Source organism: Vulpes vulpes, chromosome 13 (assembly GCF_048418805.1).
Source record: "Vulpes vulpes isolate BD-2025 chromosome 13, VulVul3, whole genome shotgun sequence".
Classification (NCBI taxonomy): Eukaryota; Metazoa; Chordata; class Mammalia; order Carnivora; family Canidae; genus Vulpes; species Vulpes vulpes.
This window is the reverse complement of record NC_132792.1, coordinates 112,518,554-112,538,260: the sequence shown is the minus strand read 5'-3', so window position 1 is coordinate 112,538,260 and position 19,707 is coordinate 112,518,554. Positions and strand designations below refer to the sequence as shown.

At 36.6% G+C, this 19,707-nt stretch overlaps 1 protein-coding gene across 4 annotated transcripts in view; it reads left to right on the top strand.

The window, feature by feature from the left end:
• The window catches only part of RIT2 (Ras like without CAAX 2), a 403,371-nt gene that overhangs the window by 176,999 nt on the left and 206,665 nt on the right, over nt 1-19,707 (top strand). For all 4 annotated transcript variants that reach the window (XM_072732273.1, XM_072732271.1, XM_072732272.1 and 1 more), the window contains exon 4: nt 10,900-11,091. In XM_072732273.1, the coding sequence (XP_072588374.1) occupies nt 10,900-11,091 (192 nt within the window). The remainder of the gene's footprint in view (nt 1-10,899; nt 11,092-19,707) is intronic.

The window sequence follows — 19,707 nt, the reverse complement described above, 5'->3', positions numbered from 1 at the left end:
TTTTTGCAGGGAACAAAAGCCATAGATGCTGAAGGGGGGCAAAGAGGTATCATTTGTCCCAGCTATTCCTTTAGTGATTATAACCGCCCCCTGACCCACTATTACTTATTCTATAGGTTGGTGACTCAGTGACAGTGCCCAAAATTTCATTAGGAGGCCTTCTGATGATCTTGTTTCTGCTTTCAACTTTAACATCCTAGAAATTTTGAGGTACTGTTGCCATCATTTTGTTTCCAATTATACTATATATATTTTAAAATTCAATTGTATTTTTGAGGGGCAAAGGGGACAGAGAAGTTGTCAACCATTTTGAACAGCAAACCTCCAAATTTTAAATATCACTGCAATAGAGATGGTTTCTGAGAATGCCTCAAATTTTTATATGGACTAGGCACCAAAGTACATTTTTAAAATAATAAAGCCTATATGTTTTGTAAGCTTATATTAATATCTATGCTTTTTTTATTCAACTTAAATTCATAAGAATTGTTATCTTCCCCACCAAATCCATTTTGAGGCATCTTACAACACAAAGTAACCCATGTTAATAGTTTCAAAACTCAGTTCTCATTATCTTTTCTCATTATATCATTTTCTTGGCTTATAGTTAAATGAGTAATTTTGAAATTATTGCATTTTAAATAGCTAGATGAAAATTATTCTGAAATTACCAAACTAGAATTACAAAGTTATTTTGTTTTTAGGAACACATTGAGGAACTCACTGAATTTAAAAATGGAATGGAGCACAATTATGCTCATGTAACCAAATTATTTGGAAAGCACAATTACTGCAGGAAGTTGAAATAATTTGGAGCAAATAATTTTGTATGTATTCAAAGTTGTTTTTATATATTGGTATACAAGGTGTCAAACTTGTTTTTGAAAGAGGGATATTGGCTGACATGAATAAAACTTCTAATTTTGCTTACGCAGACATGTCCTTTAAAAGTATAAATTTTTAAAACTCTTCCTCCAAATTTTAAGACTGATCAAGGAAAATGTGTCTTCTAAGTCTTTTGCATACTCCTATGGTTCTAGAAGCCTGATTATATCTTTTCTAGAACATATGCATTCTATATAGAACAAGCATAATTTATCCTAACTGGCATTTAGCCATTCAAATAGCAGCAATTTAATTGAAGTTTTCATATATCCAAAAATCTGGGCAATATAAACATTAAAAACAGTTTAAGCCTTGATGTTGACTCCCAGAATCTACCTGATGACACAAATCTAACTCAAATAATAATATACGAAACAATTGCTAAATTTTGAGATTTATAAGTGAGGAAATTATTCAAAACAGAAAAATTATCAGGGCTTAATTTGTTAACATAGATGCATACAAGAAGAAAAAATAATTGACCATGAAGAGTATGCACTTAAATTACTGAGATGAAAATTGACTTTCCAACAATATAAAAGAGATTAGAATACTAGTTTTTCTGACCCGGCATGAGAAAATGGTAATATCATTACTTTTCTGGGCTCAGATTTTCTCATTTGCAGAGTAAGAGTTGTAGTCGATAATCACTAAAATCTCTATTAGCTAGAAAAAGTTCAAGTGTGTGGAACAGTATACACAACTGGGAGAGGAGACAACTAATATGATCAAGCCATTGGAGGAAGTGACCCCATTACAGCAGAGAGTGCATATTCAGGATTAATTGGAGATAAAGGTGGATATGCAGCATGATATTAGATTACATAAGGTCTTAAAATAAGGCAGATGAGTATAGATTTGATGTGAAAGCAAATGGGTAACCATTGGACCTTTGGAGGCAGATGAGCTACATAATGAATTTGTAGTGCTTAAAGAAGATTAGTTGGACAGGGAAATAAATGAATGATGGATTGATTGGAAAAGAGAGCCTGGGGTTACAGCAGCAACACAGGAGGCTGTAACTAAACTAGAAGTTAGGTAGAGCTAGCACTTGACAAGTGCCAGGATTCCTGCAATCTCTGCCTGGTTGTTGAAGGAAAATCAGAGCTGGACAATTAAAGTGGTTAAAAAAAAAAAAAAGAAAGAAAGTAGGCTGTAGTCAGGAATATGGCAAAAGGGGAAAAGGACCTCAGTACAACATCAGGCTTAATTCTGAATACATGTGGACAAGTGGAAATTTATAGCTAAGGAACAGAGTGGAGATTCTGTGGATAGGAAATTGCTAAGAAGAAACCTTAAGGGATGGGGGGATTACTGGATAAATGGACAAAGCAGGAGTCTCACTGAAGGCAGGCCAGAGTAATCGGACATCACTTGGAGGTTGGTAGAGGTTGAGGACCCTAATTAGATATTGAGGATAATGGGAAATTCTAGCTAAATCAACTTAACAGGATTCTTGCTAAGATTTGACAGTATATACACAGAAAAGCTTGAAAGCTGAGACTTCGTTGATAGGTTTAGGGGAGCTTAGGCAGAATTTGATCAAAGAAATAAACTTTGTCAGTGTAATTCTGATATTAAGGAGGATGAATACATCTTCTCTGAGCATCTTTTCCCCTTTCTATCCCACTTTCTCAATAAACTCTAAATTTTGGGGGTTATCTAGAGGCAAATTATTGTATTATAAAACAAGATGATTTGCTTTTTACTTTGGAAGGAAACAGTATCTTTTTTGCCTTTTAGCTATGGAAATATGAATTTGTGTGATAAGCTTTTTAGAGCACGTGACCTATATATGACCTATTTTTTCTTAGATACTATATATTTCAAGTACATATATCATTTTTTCCTTAGAGTATTATCATATCACATGCCCTAAGTCAATTCGAGAATGCAATTTTCCATGTGGGTTTTCCTAGTCACTGTATTTTTGGGAGGATCATCATTTCAGTGTCACATTGAGAAGGACTAAAATGCAGTGGACAAAATCCTTTCATGACACAGTTAGGCAACCTTCTAAAATGCATTTCTGTATATCAGCAGGAAAGCAGCTCCCAGTGTGCGTGACCTCCAACATCAACAGGAAACCAGCTGTGATGACGTATATCTTTTAGTGGATTTGTACCACCAGAGGCAGTTGTGAAACTAAGTTTTTAAGGAATACTAACTAAGTATACTAATACTAATACTAACTAACTAAGTTTTAAGGAATCAGATGGGGATAGGCAAACAGACTTCTATGGGAAAGAAATTTGATGCATCCAAAGACAAGAAGATTCATCCTCAGAATAAGATGGATGATTGCAAGTAAAGAATGAAATAAGGAACATTCAATTACTTTTTAATTGATGCAGAATTCAATGGGAAATGCATTTACATAAAAGTTAAACTAGGGGATCCCTGGGTGGCTCAGCAGTTTAGCGCCTGCCTTCAACTGAGGGCATGATCCTGGAGTCCCGGGATCGAGTCCCACGTCAGGCTTCCTGTGTAGAGCATGCTTCTCCCTCTGCCTGTGTCTCTGCCTCTCTTTCTCTTTCTCTCTCTCTCATGAATAAATAAATATCATCTTTAAAAAAAAAAGTTAAACTAGACCTGGCCTTAGATGTATAGGGTTGAGTAAGTAAATGTCTTATCCATTTGGTTTAGATATTTGATTCCTTTTCCTTTTGTCTTCATCCTATAGCCTCTTCTTAAATATTCATCATCCAGGGAATAGTAACATTTGCTTAAAAACATTTAGCTTAAAGTAAGTAATTAACCAAATGATAATATAATTATCTATTGGACTCTGATCCAGGCATGGTCCCTTAGTGCTGAAAATACAAATGCTGCTCTATACCCAAATCCTCTGGTTGGCCCAAAAGACATGTCCTCTGATTGTGGCTTTCCATACTCTTTCATTCAGTCATTATTTCCTGTAAACCAGATTTTCAGTTACTCATAGACAGTTCCTACCAGGTGTTTAGGGGTCAACTCTGACTAGACAAGTGCAAATCTATGTGAGACAAAATGGGCCTTAAGTTACTGACTTTCTTAATCCGATTCTTTCTGTTACTACTTCTGCAGTTTCCCAGGCTCCAGAGTGACAAAACCGATGCTATATTTAATTTCATTCTTGTCTCTGGAGAGGAAATGTGATATATGTCTCTGATTTCCTAACTGACAGATATAGGACTTTGGCCATATTATTTAGTATTTCTATAGTTTGCTCTTTTTGTTTTTCTATCTAATATGGGAGCTAGTCAGGGCATGTGTAAAAGACCAACGTATTACCTGGTATTACTATTATTTTTAAAAAGATTTTATTTATTTATTCATGAGAGAGAGAGAGAGAGAGACAGAGAGAGAGAGAGAGAGAGAGAGAGAGAGAGAGTCAGGCGTAGACACAGGCAGAGGGAGAAGCAGGCTCCATGCAGAGAGCCTGACACGGGACTTGATCCGGGTCCCCAGGATCAGGCCCCAGGCCGAAGGTGGCGCTAAACCACTGAGCCACCCAGGCTGCCCAATTACCTGGTATTCTTGATAGAACCATTAATAGCATGTTTCCATTTCTTCTCTCTCATGCCCAAACTGATGGGCATCAAGTCTTTCCTTTTTATTCCTTGAAATGTAAGAAATATTTCTCTTCTATTTCTGTTTCGTGACCTCTCATTCAAGTATTTTCCCCTTGTACTTTCCCCCATGGAAATTCACTTCAGGATTTTTGAGAAAAAAACTTCAATGTTTTCCCCTGCCTTTAACTTCTCTTCTCTCCATCATTCCCGTTGCTGGATCAATCCTACTGAAATAGGACTGCAGGTTACTTTACTCCTATAAAGAACCCCCAAACTCTCTTGAGTTCTTGGTTTCCTATCACATCAAATCTGAAACATGATTGTCAGGGCTTTCCAGAATGACTTCACTCAGTAAAAGGAACATGCCACCCCTTTACCTATGCCATATTCCTGTCTTTTCAGTAATAACATTTCCCATATGATGTATCTATTCTAGTCCCCTACCACACACATATCCTTCATTTTCTTCCCAATATCACACTTCTTCCCACCCTGTACATCTATTATTATCCAGTCTAGTGTCCCTTACTGGGGTCAGGAAGCTTCAGAGCAGAACTGACATTGTCCCTTTCACTGAGAGACCTCCCCAGGGACCGCCATCTTTTTGAAGTTCTTCTCACATACACTTTGGTGATTCTACCATGATCCTTGGTGTTTGGTGCTCTTTGGTGATCCTACCATGTCAGTAGGGCTGGCTTCATGGGTCAGGAATTTGCAATCACCCAGGAATATGCTTGTATCAGGGCTCCATGCTGAGAAGGGTCGTATAAGTGGTTTCGTGTTTTGCTGTCACTATCTTGAAATGCTTAATTTTTAAACAAGGGTTCCCACATTTTCATTTTGCATGGGGCCCCATGAATTATGTAACCTGTAGCGCAACATCAGCACTTATTTTGAGTTGCATTGAGGCAGGAGCCTTACATGTAGGAGTAATCTTCATTATAGCCAGATTGTAGGCACTATGAATCTGCCAGTGTTCAATGCCATATCTGGGCATTAAATCTAGGGCCTTCCTAGTTTTTTGAGCATTAAAATCAAAATATTTTAACTATCATCCACAATCTTAACATGTTGTATTTTCTACAAAACAGCTTTTCTGTTACCCTAGTTGAGTGTTGCTGCATTATCATTGAGTAAATCTACAAAATACTTGGTGACATTTAAGTTGCAAAATCACGGACACTTAGCCTTAGAAAACCTGCTACTGCAGATCCTGTTGACATCGAGGGTATTGTTCCTTATTTGAAACCTTATAAGAGAAATTGTATTGAGCTCTGAGTGCTCAGGGAGCGACTCATGTCACTTGACACATTAGAATGTTGCTGTTATTGACCACAAGAGTGATGGAATTGATCATGTTTCCAGTGTAGCTTTGGTTGTCTACAAGTTGAGTCAAATGTTCAGATCAAACCACTTTATCTTGGTTTTGATGTTCTAATTTCTGTTTGTTCTTTTCCATATTTACTCATATTTTTGTTTCATTATACATATTAAGCCATCTTAAATCTGACATGTCTGTCACACATAAGTGCTCAATAAATATTTGAGGAATGAGTTTAGGTAGTATTCCATGGTTTAATGCATTCCTGAAAACCCATGAGTGTCAAATATTGAAAGACAATGACAGAGAAATGTATAATGCACATGGTTATGTTCTTTGAAAACTACAAAATAGTATAAACTCATTAATTATATTTGGCCTTTCAGATACCATCTTTGACCATTTGTCACCAGCATTTATAGAAGCTCTTTGTTCATTTTCATTTTAATTGAACATCCTCAACTACTATAAGGCATCCATTTGAGACTGAAGAACCACCCTATTGTTGATTTCAATCTTGGTACTTTGTATCAATTACAGAAAATTTATGATACCTACACTTTCATCACTTTTATAGTGTTTTAATTTTTTTCCTTTTTAAAAAACATGCAAACAAAAGCAACAAGAACCATTTTGCTCCTCTGACAGCCTTCGAAAACTGAATTGTGAACTGATATGCAGGTGTAAGTGCCATGCTGATGCTGAATTTGGATCATGAAAGGTTATTTAAGGGTAACAATACATAATCTTTGGAAGTAGGATTGCATGAAAGTTGAGGAGCCCTTTGCAGTTGACAAATTTAAGAAAAAATAACACATCTCATTTCTTCCACCAAGTGCTCTTTGCCCTCCTGCAAACTGCTCTTGCATTTCTCTAAATCCTTGGTTCAGGTAGTATTTCCTTGCTCTTCATATGTTTTCTCCTGGCCTATTTAAGTTTGCCCAATTGGGACAAGGCCAGACTTTTTTGTTAACTTATGTATCTGACCACTTGGCATTCTGTCAACTGCATGAATGACTTATTTTTTCATTTACTTTTGGTGTACTAGGAACATAAGTTTGGTATGGAGATGTGGCTATCATGAATATGGCAACCAGTAGAGACAATGGTATATCTGTGTGTGTTGTGCTAGAAAGCATTTGAGAGTTGGCCTGACCATAGTGCTAGTGCATTTTGTAAATAGCATGGCACCTATACATCGAGTAGCACTGGTTGAATGCAATGGGTAGCTGGTCCAGTCCCTACATTTCTGATAGCCTGCTTAAAATACTCTGATAGTCAAGAAACTGAGATTAATCAAAATACTTTGTGTTCAGAATTAAGAGTATTCTCACCGTGGGATGCTTTAGTGGCTCAGCAGTTGAGCATCTGCCTTCAGCTCAGGGGATGATCCCAGGTCTGGAGACTGACTCCCACATCGAGTTCCCTGCAAGAAGCCTGCTTCTCCCTTTGCCAATGTCTCTGTCTCTCTCTCTGTGTGTCTCTCATGAATAAACAAACTTCTTAAAATATCTTTTAAAATAGAGTATTCTCACCCTATTTTAATACAAGAAAATCTATCAAAGGGAACTGATAAAGCCACAGCACTGTACCCAAAATAGCTTGGAAAATATTAGAGAAAGAGTGCCTGGATGGCTCAGTCAGTTAAGTGTCTAACTCTTGATTTTGGCTCAGGTCATGATCTTAGCTGAGGTTGTGAGATCGAGCCCCACATCAGGCTCTGTGCTGGGTGTGGAGCCTCCTTGGAGTTCTCTCTCCCTCTCCCTCAGCCCCTGGCCCCTCCTTCCCTCTCTCTTTAAAAAAAGAGAAAAATATTAAAAACTGGTTATGCTTGTATCATTTTGCACAGTAGATCTCTTTCATAGATATTTTACTACTTATGGATAGCAAATGGAACCTAGTCATGTTCCTGAATAATTAACCAACAAGTTTCATTTATAGCAAGAAGCAAATGAAGAAGATATTAACATTCAGGATACACCGAACATAAAGCACAGAGATCTTTAATTCATGGGTGTAGAGAGATGGAAGCAACATGTTGAAGATAGCATTTTTCTTATAAAATGATTTCAGTATCATATATTATTAAGTTGATAATAGCTGCAGAGATTCTGCTCAACTTCTCTGCCACACCAGCCTCCGGTGCATCTTTAAGAAAAACATATATATGCTATGAAAAGAGTTAGTATAGATAAGGTCAGCTAAGAGGAAGTATCCTCCCCTTTCATTGGGATAGCTTAATTATATCTGTTTTATTGGTAGAAAGATTCTCCTATTTGGAGGAAAAAAACACAACCAAACCTTAATTTTATGATTAAGCAATATTTGAGAAATACTTCTATATTTATACTTTTGCACAGTTAGATATTCACTCATTCATTCATCCAATATTCTTTTCTGTGAATTTTACTTTCCTGTACTTTGCCCGGCTTCCTAATAGGTGTTAGACTTCTTCAAATTTATTAGTATTTTCCCTATGATGTAGTTATTGTTAATTTTTTCAAATGTATTTTTTTCTTATGTCTCACATAGAACTTTCTCAGAAATTTTTTAAATCCCCAAATCAAAGAATAAAAAACATTTCATTTTTAAAAATAAAACCATGTCCAGAGAGAATTTGTCATTGGATAAGAAACATAGGAGATGTTCAGTATGACTCCTATAAATACAGACAAAAGAAACAAGATTCTATTTTTTACTCAAAAACTTATAAAAGGTAGAAAAATTTGATAAGTGGCATAGGTGAGAATGAGAAGAAACAGATACTTTTATACAACGTTGGAAAGAGTGTTGGTATGGTATCTTTGGTGAGATTGGCACTATTTCTCAAAAGTAAAAATGTGTGTTCTCTTTCATGTAGCAATACTACTTCTCAGATATACATCTGTGCAATGCAGTTCCATAAGAATCTATATTGCAGCATAGTCGACTAGAGAAATAAAAGGAAGACCTTTAAATATCCATTGGCAACTAGTTACATAAATTATGCTACATACTTTAAAGGAATTGTACATTCATGGCAAATAATACTTGTGTTTATATGAAATGATCTTCCAGGTATATTAAGGACATTAAATCTTAATTAGGGTTAAAAGTTAAAACTGTATATATTACGTGCCCATTTGAGTCTAAAAAGTGTGCAAAGGTGGAATATTGCTTGTATGTCCTTACTTTTCTGTAAGGGTAAAGAAATTATTAACTGTCATGCATTTGGAAAAGAAAATTGGGGTTGGAGATAAGGAAATTAAATTTTATATACTTCTGTACCTTTTGGATATTTTGTGATGTGTATTTTATTTTTCAATATACAATAGACAAATAATTTTGATGCTTAAGACAGTAATTGGCAAATACATAGAACTGTAAGTTGTAAATTTTCTCCAGTTTAGTTTGCACTTTTATGGTTTTGATCATATTCACGGATGTCATCCATTTATGTTTTCTGAGTATCACATATTTTTCTGCAATGATTCTACCATTTCTATTTGAAAAACATAATTACATGTCAGAGAAAACTCATTTATCGATTTTAGTCCATACTGCTCTAGTTAGCCCACATCAACTGTGGGATTCTTACTGAGGCAAATGGTTTTCAGAATTAGAGAATGCCAGACGTGGGAGGGATGTCAGAAATTTTATCAGCTAACTTTGTCTTAGAGATGAAGAAACTGAGGCCCTGTAGGATTTCTTTCTCCCCTGTTAGTACATGACACATGGTGAAATGTAGGATTGAGGTAAACTTTAGTACTAAGTAAATTGATTTAGTGTGAATGAGATAAGATAAATTATTCAAACCAACTTGATATTAGCTGACCGTTCATCGTTGGAAAAGTCTTTCCTTTTTTTTTTTTTTCCTTTCTGCATTCATGTTCAAATTCATAAAGCTTTAAAATGATTGGTTAAACCTAGTATACTGTTTACATCCATTCCACTTTAACTGAAGATGTGTTGAAAGATTCGCCTACTAATTCAAGACCCCATTAGCTTTATTATCCTCTCTCCACTTGTAAGCACCTCAGTTTTCCAAAATTTCTGGATCTATGCAAATGCTCCTACCTCTCAAAAATGAAGCCATGTTAAATCAAATTAACGTTTGTTTCAACAATTACTCTGAGGAAGGCATTTTAGTAATTCTTATAAATAGCTTACGGGGGGGGGGGGTGAAGAATTCACACCTCCTCAAATTTTCAAATACAGCTCAAACTCATGCGAATCTTTCTTTCTTCAATGACTTTATTTCCAATTCACAATGTGTTCTTGTGTTCTTTTGTTTAACATGGCTTGTTCCACAGATAGTCTTAAGTTTTATATTTCCCATTGCTTGTATCTAACTAGCCCTTGTGATTTTAACAATAGATTCAGCAGAGTAGCAGTGAATGAAAACAGCTATTTCAGATTAAAAGAAATATTTTGGCTTGAATCTCAGACCAAATCCTAAATTCTGAGTTGCCAGGAAATTGTAGTTCAGGTGGGCTGCAATGTGAAAACTGATACAGCATTATCTCCCAGGTTGGGATGTAGGTATACTTGGAAGGTGATCCTGTCCTCTGCAGAGAGAGAAAAGGATATAAGAGTGAACACAAGGTGGAAAGTGCCCCATGACTTAACTAACCATCAAGCGCCCTCTGTTTTATGCTCCTTAGGGAGACAAATCTAAGAAAACCCAAGCACATAACTGGGTCTGGGATTATCTATATTTATAACTTCCTCGGTTCACAGGGATAATCAAGGTTAAACTTGTGTTTCTTTTCATCTTTTTGAGGAGAAAATAAGTTCCTCTAGGTTTTAAAGTAAACAAATTTAGATTCTCTTTCTTAAAACTAGACCATTAAGTAGAAAAGGATATATCTAATCCCTAAGAGTTCGTTAACCTACTATTTAACATATCTCTCCCAAGATCTCTTGAATCAAATTTTCTATGATTAAAGATCAATACTCAGCACACTTTAAAGCATTCAGATTTCATAATTGTACATTTAGACCTCATACTTTTCTACATCCAAAACCCAGAAATAAACTTCTACAAAATTTCCACCCAACTACTTCATCTCATAATTTATCTACTTTTGACCTTTTATTTTATTGACGGGTTGGCTTCATTGTTTTAAATTACATAACAGTTTTGCTCTTTTCCTGCAGGCCGAGTTCACAGCCATGCGGGAGCAGTACATGCGAGGTGGGGAGGGATTCATCATCTGCTACTCTGTCACTGACCGCCAATCATTCCAGGAAGCTGCCAAGTTTAAAGAGCTCATTTTTCAAGTCCGCCACACCTACGAAATTCCCCTGGTGCTGGTGGGTAACAAAATCGACCTAGAACAATTCCGCCAGGTGAGTGCCAAATTTTTGTTTGTTCCTAACTCCAAGGGTATATAGTACTTGGTAAAGTATGACCGCTTACCAAGGTTCATACTGAGAATTATGAGAAATAAATGATGCTGTGACTTTTCTAAGAAATCTTCGAAATCCTGTGGTAGATTGCGACAAAATATCTCATCCCACATGCTACTTTACAGCGTCCTCACCACTTCAACCGGAGGCATAATCTGTTTCTCCCATCTCCTTGGATCTGGGCTGGCTTTGCCATTTGTTTTGGGTAGTAGACTTTAGTAGAGGTGATGCTATACACTTTCAGAGTTTGAGCTGTAAGAGTTCTGTAGCTTCGTCGTTTGCCACTTAAAATGCTTGCTCTTGGGATCCAGCTACCATGTAAAGACCAGACTAACCATTAGAGTTCACAGGACCCTTTCCACCTTCCAGAATTAAAACAAGCCCCACTTGTCAGATTGTATAAATGGCTTCCATATAACATCAATCTGCTTCAAGCTTCCCCTGTAGCTTGAGATCTCATTGTGATCTCAGTTCGTTTCTCCCAACAAAATTGATAATGCAGAAACCATGGCTAGTTTCTGATAATATAGGAACCATGGATTGTGATCCATTACCAGATTTCACGTAGTTCATTATGGTTTATTCTTCTCTGATGAGACATTATCAGAGCCTGATGTGCAAGCTGAGATGGCCTCATCTCTGCAGGGTAATAATACTTCAGTTGTCCTTAGTACTCCTAAAGAGATTAAATGACCAAAGCCTAGTTCAGGGAGCAGACAAATCATCTCACAATTCTATTGCCATGACTTACTTTGTACAAAATCAAATTGCTAAGAAGTTGCATGCAAATCAAATTTTTGTAAATCAAATTCTCTAAATTGAATGGTATGGTTTAGTTCTAATTTTAGATACTTTATCTTTACTTGCATTGACTTTAAATTTGAACTGGATTTGAATAGTTTGTATGTTTCCAGTTAATGTTTTTTAGACTTAAAGTAGCCTCCTAATAAAGCCTTTTGGTAAGGTAAGAATCTTTACTAAAACAATTCTTTTCTATTTTAAATGTTATATATATTTGGACTTTTGTATCCAATGCATTTTATGTTTACTTACAGTGAAAATATCTCATAGAGTCAATGCTTATAAATCTATGCTTAATACAGAAACATTTCTATGATTTAGTGCAGTACATTTTTGTAGTTGCATGTTTTTCTATATTTTACTTGAAAATCTAAGCATCTTAAAGTGGCAGCTGTTTTTTAGGAGCTATAATATGTCTCCTCTGCACCCGTTTTCCTACATTCTTTGTTGTTTCTCTTTCTCCAAAGCAATGTTTAGAATAATATGGTTAGATAGGAATTCAAGTTTGTCTCACCAGCTAAATATGAATCTATTGTGTGATATTTGTCATAAAGGAAGAAGAGAAGTAAGTATAGGTCTAGTGATGAACCTTTCAGGTACTCCTCTTAAAAGTAGGGATATTCTACTTTCTTTTTTTTTTTTTAAGGACCTCTGGGAAGTGACATGAGGGAGCACCCTGAGAAATGGAAGTATACCATTGGTGATTATATGACCACCTTTACTGCACTTCTCAGAATTCCTAGAGAACATAAACCTTTAATTGAATGCCAGTCAAGAGAGCTACAAGTGGCTCTTGTAAGCTAGTGGATTTGAGAACATGAGGGAACCTTTTTCTGGCAAAAGTTAATCAGATTGTCTATAGAATGATTGCTCTCCATCATTCCAACACTGGCTGACACTTGCTTTCCCCTCACCATTCTGCTCTGCTTCTGCTTCCCCAGGCTCAAAGGTGTTCAATGGGACCCCTGTCTCAGCCTGGGTAATTGCAGATTAGCAGTGGTGTGACTCACAAACATCACTGAAACAAATATGAAAAATGACAGTAAACTGAGTAATTTAGCAGATTTGACAGACTTTTCCTTTTAGAGAAAAGCAAGTAAACAAGATAGTCACAGAAAGTGCAAAAACCATGAAAACTCAAATTACAATCTTTTTAAAATTGCTCACGTACCAACGTCTCCAATAATGAAGTGTTGATATGCAAATTTGGCTTCTGGCTGTGGTGTTTGTGATGGGAATAATTGTTCCTATAATTGTAGAGTAGTTGTTCTTTTTCAAAATACTTTCCATTCACACTTTATTTTAATCCTATAACTGCCCTGTGTAGTTGTAAGGCAAGCAGTTGATGGACGAGAATATTTGAGAAGTAAATATACTGGTAGAAATTAATTTTAGTAAAATAATGCTGTTATTAGTGACAAATTTGAGACTAAAACCCTGATCACATGTACTCTTTTTCTTATATGAGTCTTCAACTGTTAGGTCTCCATTTTATTTATTTTTTTTAATGTAAAAACAAAGATGCTGACACCTGCATCATCTCTAGCTCAGAAGAGTTTTGTGAAGAATCCTAGAATAATAATGTTAAAGTCTGGAAGGTTCTAAAGGAAATCATGCTGGTGCTTCTGTTCAGGGCTATGAGGCAGAGAAATTAGGGTTTTTACTTGGAGGCTCTTCTTCCCCCTCATTGAAAGTGATTGAAAGGAAAGCACTGATGATAACAGCTGTTTCTTGTCATGCTTGTTTGGTAGAGTAGGTGGCTGCATCCTGAATGCATTTTGGTGAATCCAAGTCCCTTTATACCAAGAAAAAGAAACAAGTTTTGATGCCTCATGTCCTTTGTTATTAATGAGGTCTTTAAACAAAAATATTGAAGGGCTCTGTTTAAAGTTTTATTTTCTCTAAGAACAATATCCATTTTGATACTGATATTCATGATGCATTTAGTATTGCAAGGCTCCATACCAGGCACTTATCACACATAATTTCATTTCATCTTCACTACAAGGCCACCAAGTAGGCTCCTTTATGATACCTATTTACCGATGGGTCATCTGAAGCTTTAATACATTCTGTGACTTGCTCAAGGTCACACAGCTAGTTAGGGCTACGAGAACATGTCCAGTATGTCTGATTTGAAATCACACTACATTATACTTTGGGGCTCCAAGTCAATGCTGTTTTTCTTAAATTTTTTAAAATCAGCTTCAGGATCTTACCATGCTCTTCAGAGGATAGAACATAAGCAATTACATTGTATTGGAGCAGGAAGAAGCGAAATGATAGCTCTTTGGAAATGGAGTGACAAGCTCCAGGTACTGGACAAGCCAGTAACAGCCAGAACTTAGGAAGCATGTGAGGAAAAATAAGGACAAGGAAATGATGCTCAAAACCACTGAAAGGCAATGTTTTCTTATTAGAAGCATAATTTTGTCCAGAGTCCATCCAGATGATTCTAAAGTCCTCTTTTTAAATTCCCAGACTACATTAGGTCTCAGAACTTGCATGGTCTTCATCTCTATTATGTCTTCTGCTGTCACACTAGGGAGTAGAAGGCAAGAATTTCTGCTTTTTTGTTTTTGCAAAACCATGACCACTCGTACAAAGTAAAAATGGTGCTATGAATGGAGTGAGTTCCAAGGATCTGGGAGCTGGTTTAGGAAAGTTTTATATCAGTCGAAGACCACAAACTATTTTATCCTGAAGATAGACCATGACAAACCATTCAGCACAGGCAGTCTAATTGGAGCTTAATACTCAGTTTGAAGCCTTGAAACCCTGCTTTCCACAGGCTGACTCTTTGAATGTAGGTCTGGGATCAGGAAATATTCCTTGCTTATTCTTCAGTAATCTATCTAATGAAAATGGTTCAATTCCTTTACTGAGAGGGGGCATATAAAAGCTGCAGAGATCAGAAATTGCTGTGTTAAGAAAAATAACCTCTATTTAGAGTTCTGTCAAGCATCTGCTTATCTTTGTGGAGAGATGGCAAGTTTGTGGCACAGTAAAAAGAATGAGAGAGAACCCATCTCTCTCCTCAAGGACTTCTCTCTCCTCAGAAGGGATCTATGCATGTGATATAGAACATTATTAAACAACAAAACTGAATATTGAACAGTATGACACTATGTATAATTGCAATTGTTTCTGAAAACCAGGAAAGATCAATGTGGGTAGTATTTTTGAGGAGGGAAGTTGCTGAATGGAGAAGCATCTGGACCAGGTAGAAGGAGCAGGTGAATGGTGATAGGGCCAACAAGAGTAGATGTAGAAAGGAGGTAATGAATTGGGGTACTGTGAGTGTGCATAAGCCATGGAGTTGGGAGGACCAGGCTGCCTAGCACATATATATCAAGCAGCCTCAAAATAATTTCATAGATAAGGACCTGTTTGAAGACCAACTTTGTCAAACACAAAACATAAATATATAAAGCATTTCTTTACATATTTCCATAGCATTTTATTTATATGCTATTTTTTTCATTAAAAATGCCAATGTATTGAGATGCCTGGGTAGCTCTCTCCGTTAGGTTAGATGTGTGCCTTCAGCTTGGGTCATGATCCTGGAGTCACAGGATGGGATCCCCATGTGAGGCTTCCTGATAGGGTGGGGAGTCTTCTTTGCTCTCTCACTCATTCCCTCTCGTTCACTCGGTCTTTACCTCTCTCAAATAAATATATATATTTTAAATGTCAATGTATTAACTTCAACTAAGATGGAAAACAAAACAAAGTTTAGAGTTTGGTGTAATTTAACTAGATGGGTAGGTTTTAAAACTAGACTTTGAACCCAAATCAGTTTTCTGATTATATATATATATATATATATATATATATATATATATATATATATTTACTAACACCATTCTTTCGTTCAATTAGTATTTACAAAATATTTAGTAATTACTCAATTTACAAATCAGTTTTCTGATATATATATTTACTAACACCATTCTTTCATTCAATTAGTATTTACAAAATATTTAGTAATTACTCAATGGGTAACAAAAGGTTTTTTTTTTTTAGATTTTGATTTTCAGGAGTGAACATGACAGATAAAAACTTTAGAAGAATCTGAAATTATAGTATGGGAGATACAGATAATGACCAGTTTGAGTGTGTATGTAACAACTGCATACTGCAAAAATGGTGTCATGAATAAAATTATACACACTTAGAATATATATATATATATATATATATATATATATATATACACACACACATACATACATAGGAAGAGAAATAACTTCAAATATTTGAGCAGAGTTGTGGCAAGAATGCATTTTCATAATCTACCTAGTTGTTGGAGGGGGACAAGAATGGAAGCAGGAAGGCCAGTCAGGAGATTTAGTCATCAGGATGAAAAATGATGGCAGCGTGGGTGAAAGCAGTAGACTATTCATGGATTCCATACTCATGCAACACCCTGACCGGATGACAGGTGACAAAATTACAGTGAAATTTGGAGACCATTCATGTAGGGAAAAACTGCTACATTGTTCAGTGATACCTGAGGTCATGGTTGCATTGTCACACAATGCACTGAATGTCCATGATGAATTCCTCAAGACAAGGTTAAGACATATACTTAGCAAATACTTTTCAGAAAATAATGAAGTATATTGTAAAAAGAATCAGACCTGAGTTTGAATTTTCACTGAGATGATCCTTGGACAAATCAGTGACAAACTTGATAAACACCCAAATGCTCCTTCAAAGAAGTACCTCACTCCCAGCACAGAGATAGGAGGCATAGTCCATGGACTGCTTCAGGGACATCCCTTAGCCACACAAAGCCTCCTTGTCTGAGGTCCTACTCTTTCCGGGTTTGCCCATTTTCAGTGAAGTATGGGCATATACATCTAGCCATTACAACCCAATGGGACACCATGACAAGCAAATCTTGCTCCAGATCCCCATGCTGGTTTGGCAAACTTTGTTGGACTTGCATTGTTATTCAGCTTTTCCCTCGACCCGATCCAGCTTCCTATTCCTTCCTTTGTAAGTATTGATCCCTAACCAGTATTATGCACTCCAAAGTCTGTCTCAGTGTCTGCTTCTGTAGAACAGGGACTTTCATAGGTTTTCAGGTATGGTAGATGACATAATGTCATTAGATTATCTAGCACAGTGCTTGGTACAAACCAGGGACTCAGTAACTACTATGTACTACATCCTCATCCTTCACCTGGATTGTTTACTTTGGGTTTATATGTTCTTATCTGCTGTTTTACAAGTTAGACACTAGCAAATGTGTCTTTTTTTTTTTTTTTTTTTGAATGAATGAAAAGTTTTATCATCACTCCTGTTACTCCCGTGGAGGCTGGGGGTGGGGAGCTAAAGGGCATATCACTGGGATCTAAAATGGGGTCTACACCTGCTTTATCAGCCCCCAAAACAAAATATACTGGGGTTATCCAATTTAAAGCTACTGGTTAGTCTAGTTCCTGAGCAGACCTGCTAACAAACCTCAAAAACGCAAAAGTCTAACTCAATAGCCAGAAATGAGAGCAGGACCTGTCTGAGTGGGATGGGACCAGGAGACGGCACAGGTTGATTCAATCTCCTCTGGAGGGGGACTCATCCCTAGAGGAGGGAGGGGTGGCCAAAGCACACACCTTAGGGGAGGTGACGCTAAGGGAGGGGGAAGCATGTAAGCCCGTGACTTAGTTCTTGGGAAAGCACCAACCTGTAAAATCAGGAAGGCAAGGACAGATACCCAGGGTGCCCTCTGTTAAAGGGGGAGAAAAAAGCAAGAGAACCCAGAAAGAAACCTACAGCCTGTAGGGGGGGACCCAGAAAGGAGCTCCTTATTACCCTTGGGGTACCTGAACTGGGAAAGACTACAAATCACACAGGAAGACGGGCAGCCCGGGTGGCTCAGCGGTTTAGCACCACCTTGGGTCCATGGCCTGATCCTGGAGACTCAGGATCGAGTCCCACATCGGGCTCCCTGCGTGGAGCCTGCTTCTCCCTCTGCCTGTGTCTCTGCCTCTCTCTGTATCTCTCATGAATAAATAAGTAAAATCTTTTTAAAAAAATCACACAGGAAGAAATATGTCAATTGTGTCAAAAAGAAGAGTAATTAAAACTGGAGGAAGGCCCAGTGAGTTTTCTGATATATAGGCTTTAGTGCACAGATTTTGTAAACTCAAGTTTGAAATTGTTACTCTGTTTCACATCTGATAATTAGGTAAACAAACTTTAAGTAAATGAATTTTGAACAGAGCTTTGGAGGAATCGGCGCTTTTTTTCCCCATTAGATCATGAACAAAGTCAAACTGAGTAAAAACTGGCAATAAATGAGAAAGACATAAACATTACTAGCTATTCCAGAAAAGCTAATTTTACTATGTATGGACAAACACCCTGGATGAGACCTGTGGTTCTCAAATTATAGTCCCCTAAACAGGAGAACATGCATCACCTAAAACCGTTGCTGGAAACACACATTCTCAAGTTGTATCTTAGTCCTCATAAATCAGAAACAATGGAAGTAGGCACAGAAATCTATTTGAACAAATGGAGCGATTTTGCAGCAAGCTAGAAAACCATCGGGCTAGAAGGAATATAGATGAAAAGACATGAGGTCATTTATAAGACTCCATAAGAGAGAATCTAGACCCTAGAAGCATTTTCAAAGTCTTAAATGAGCTATTGGAAACCTAAAAGAAAAACACACATGCATGCTTACACACACAAGCACCTATATACATAAGAAATAAAAATATTAAAGTAAAAACTAATTCTTATATAAAAAGAGCAATGATGAAAATAACATGAATTAAGTCCACTTCTCCAATCAAATGTGTCATAAAAAATCTAAATTTTGCTGCATATATTCACCTACAACTAAGTCGCATTCCATTTGGCAGTTTCATGTTTCATTGGAACACAGGTTGTGTCTATTCGGCTTGAACTGACATAACTGTTTGCTTCCCTTCCTTATTTAAATGGTGTTAAAGTGAATTGTTTGGTTTTCACGGATCATTGGCCACATTTGTAAAACTGACAAGTCAGAAGCAGCATATAGAAATAAGCTTCTTTTTAAGGAAAAGAGGAAAGAAAATGTGCATGGGGAATCAGATTGGAGCTTTGAAGTGAAATCCAAGATTGCAAAATTGTTCTGATCTCTTGAAAATTTTCAAACCAATCACCTAAAAAAGCTACCTGAAAAGAAATACCAAGTGAGTGAAGCTTTACAATTTTTATTATCCCATGGGAGATGTCAACTCTCTGTGCCCTTCCCTAGGTATCCTGTTGTAGACAAACTGATATTTGTGATGATTTTAAATTCTCAGACTTATGGCTTTATATAAAAAAAACCCCACAAAAAAATGAAAAAAAAAACATTGTGTGTATGTGTGCGCAGTTATATGTATAAGTATAGCTATCATAGAGACCAAGACAATCCTAAATCCAAAAGAATTATATTATTGATAGGTTGAATTACAAATACAGGTTTTCCTTTCTATCTGCATAGGAGAGTGTTCCTATGAAACCTTTCGTGAGCCAGAAGGGCGTAAAGCAAAGAAGTAAATAGCATTTTGTAAAAGTGAAAATCATCTTCAGTTTTCATTCCAATAGCCAAAACAGAGAGTAATGTAGGTCTTAGCAAAAACAGTTTCTAAAGTGAACTTTCTAGTAGTGAAGGAAACCTATTTTCTGAAAGAGGAACACTTCTTGTTTGCATACTAGAAATTCTTCAACTTCAATCACGTGTTTAGGAAATTACACAATCATCTTGCTTTT